The 1,978-nt window shown below is 46.4% G+C and overlaps 1 protein-coding gene across 1 annotated transcript in view; it reads left to right on the plus strand.

Moving 5' to 3' along the window:
- The window catches only part of LOC144222467 (protein SSX1-like), a 10,119-nt gene that overhangs the window by 436 nt on the left and 7,705 nt on the right, over positions 1–1,978 (plus strand). The window contains exons 2-3 of the mRNA XM_077752971.1: positions 861–993; positions 1,429–1,543. Coding sequence (XP_077609097.1) covers positions 895–993; positions 1,429–1,543 — 214 coding nt within the window. The 5' untranslated portion in view covers positions 861–894. The remainder of the gene's footprint in view (positions 1–860; positions 994–1,428; positions 1,544–1,978) is intronic.

Here is a 1,978-nt window from a genome sequence, read left to right on the forward strand (position 1 = left end):
AAACCCCATCAGGTAAAGATAAAACTATTTTTCGTCTGTGAAAAAAAAAACAAAACCTATTTTTCTAATTGGCCTTCCTGAGGGAAGAATGTCCCTCAGTCTGAGAAACCCTCAAGTCCAGACATCCCTAGATTTCTTCAACCGGAGATAATAGCCACTGCCTAAGTGACTCCTATAGGATAAAGCAGAAACCTTCTTTGCCTTAAAGACCCCTAAATTTTCTCTCCCTAAGAGATTCCCAATGTTGGGGAACACCAGATTGCTGCCTTGAGATTCTCCACGTTCTCAGCCTAAATGATGGCTGATCATATAGTCTTGGAGAGTCTAGCTCTCTTCACACTAATAATTTTCAAATAAACTAATAATGAGCTCTAAAANCCCCAATTCTCATTTATTTTCAACAGAGTAAAACCCCACATCCCTCTGCCTGAAAACCCAAACCCATCGGTCAGAGACACCGTATGGTCTCTGGGACTTACCTCTCTATACTTTTGCCTCAAAACACACTCCCTCCCCCCTCATAAAACTAGATGCTCACTTCGCTTATTGCCCAACAAGGTTGTCTTTTATCTTTCCTTCAGGATAAACCAAATTTGAGGCAAGCTACCATCAACAGTAGCCAATCCCTTCTCAAAGACTCAAAGATGCTTTCATGCTTACAGAAAACCTGTCATCCCTAACCGATACTTCTCCCAAAGTCTCTAGTCCTGTGTTCATTTGACTCCGCCCCCCAACCCACACCCCCCACAGCCATGTCCTTTTTTAGGGACAGATAAGCCCAAGATGGAGAAAAGTAGAACCTAGAACTTCAGGTGACTGACCGAATGTAGCCTGCTCTCAGTGCTATCTCCCCTCCTCAGGTCCTTTGGCCACGTGGCTGGAGAGATTTAGGTTATGTCGCTTCAAGATCAGACCGTCCCCAGCGCTATGAACAAAGGAAGCTCCTTTGCAAAGAGACCCGAAGCGGTTACCCAGAAATCAGAGAATTGCAAGGTGAGGTGATCTGGAGGGGGTGGGGAAGCGGCCCAGGGGACACTGTAGAGTGACTAGATTTCTGGGAAGGTGAAGTCAGAGGCACTGGAGAAAAGGAGCAGGATGTCAGGGGGAGATCCAGAGACTCGGGAGCTTCCTATCCTCCCTCTCTCCTCACCAGCATCCCTGAGGACTACAGGTCTGTGACCTTGCACTGCATTTAGTGACTCTCAGTCCATTCTGGAAGGCGAAAGAACTTGCTACCAGCCTTAAGCATCTACTGCATGCATGGAGAGAGGCTAGGGAATGTTACCCATGACATTAACGGGGAGGGATTATTATCCCCAGTTCACAGATCCAATGTGGAGATCCTGCGGCAGAGGAAGAGACCCCAGTTGAAGGTCAGACATGTTTAACTGAGTTACTGCTAGGATTTACTTATTTTTTCTTTCCTAGAGCTTCAAGGCTATTTCCAAGTACTTCTCTGAGGAAGAGTGGGCAAAACTTGGATACTCAGATAAAGTCACCTATGTGTACATGAAAAGAAACTACGACACCATGAGTGGTCTAGGTAACAGAAAGTTCTGGGTACAGACAAGCCTGAGAACACATCACTATCCCCTCAGTCCCTTTACATGCCGTGGCTTCTTCCTAGGCTGCAACAAGTGTCCCACGCCTGCCGTTTGTGCAGAGAGGAATCCCAGTGCAGCTTTGGGGCACTTCTTTTCCTTTTCTTTTCTTTTCTTTTCTTTTCCTTTCTTTTCTTTTCTTTTCTTTTCTTTTCTTTTCTTTTCTTTTCTTTTCTTTTTTTTTAGTGTTTTATTTATTTTTGAGAAAGATAACCATGAGCAGGGGAGGGGCAGAGAGAGGGGGGTGGACAGAGGATCCAAAGCAGGCTCTGCGCTGACAGCAGCAAGCCCAGTGCGGGGCTCAAACTCACCAGCCGTGGGATCATGACCTGAGCTGAAGTTGGGCACTCAACCGACTGAGCCACCCAGGCGGCCCT

This window comes from Crocuta crocuta, unplaced genomic scaffold (genome assembly GCF_008692635.1).
Source record: "Crocuta crocuta isolate KB4526 unplaced genomic scaffold, BGI_CrCroc_1.0 scaffold943, whole genome shotgun sequence".
In the NCBI taxonomy this organism is placed as follows: domain Eukaryota; kingdom Metazoa; phylum Chordata; class Mammalia; order Carnivora; family Hyaenidae; genus Crocuta; species Crocuta crocuta.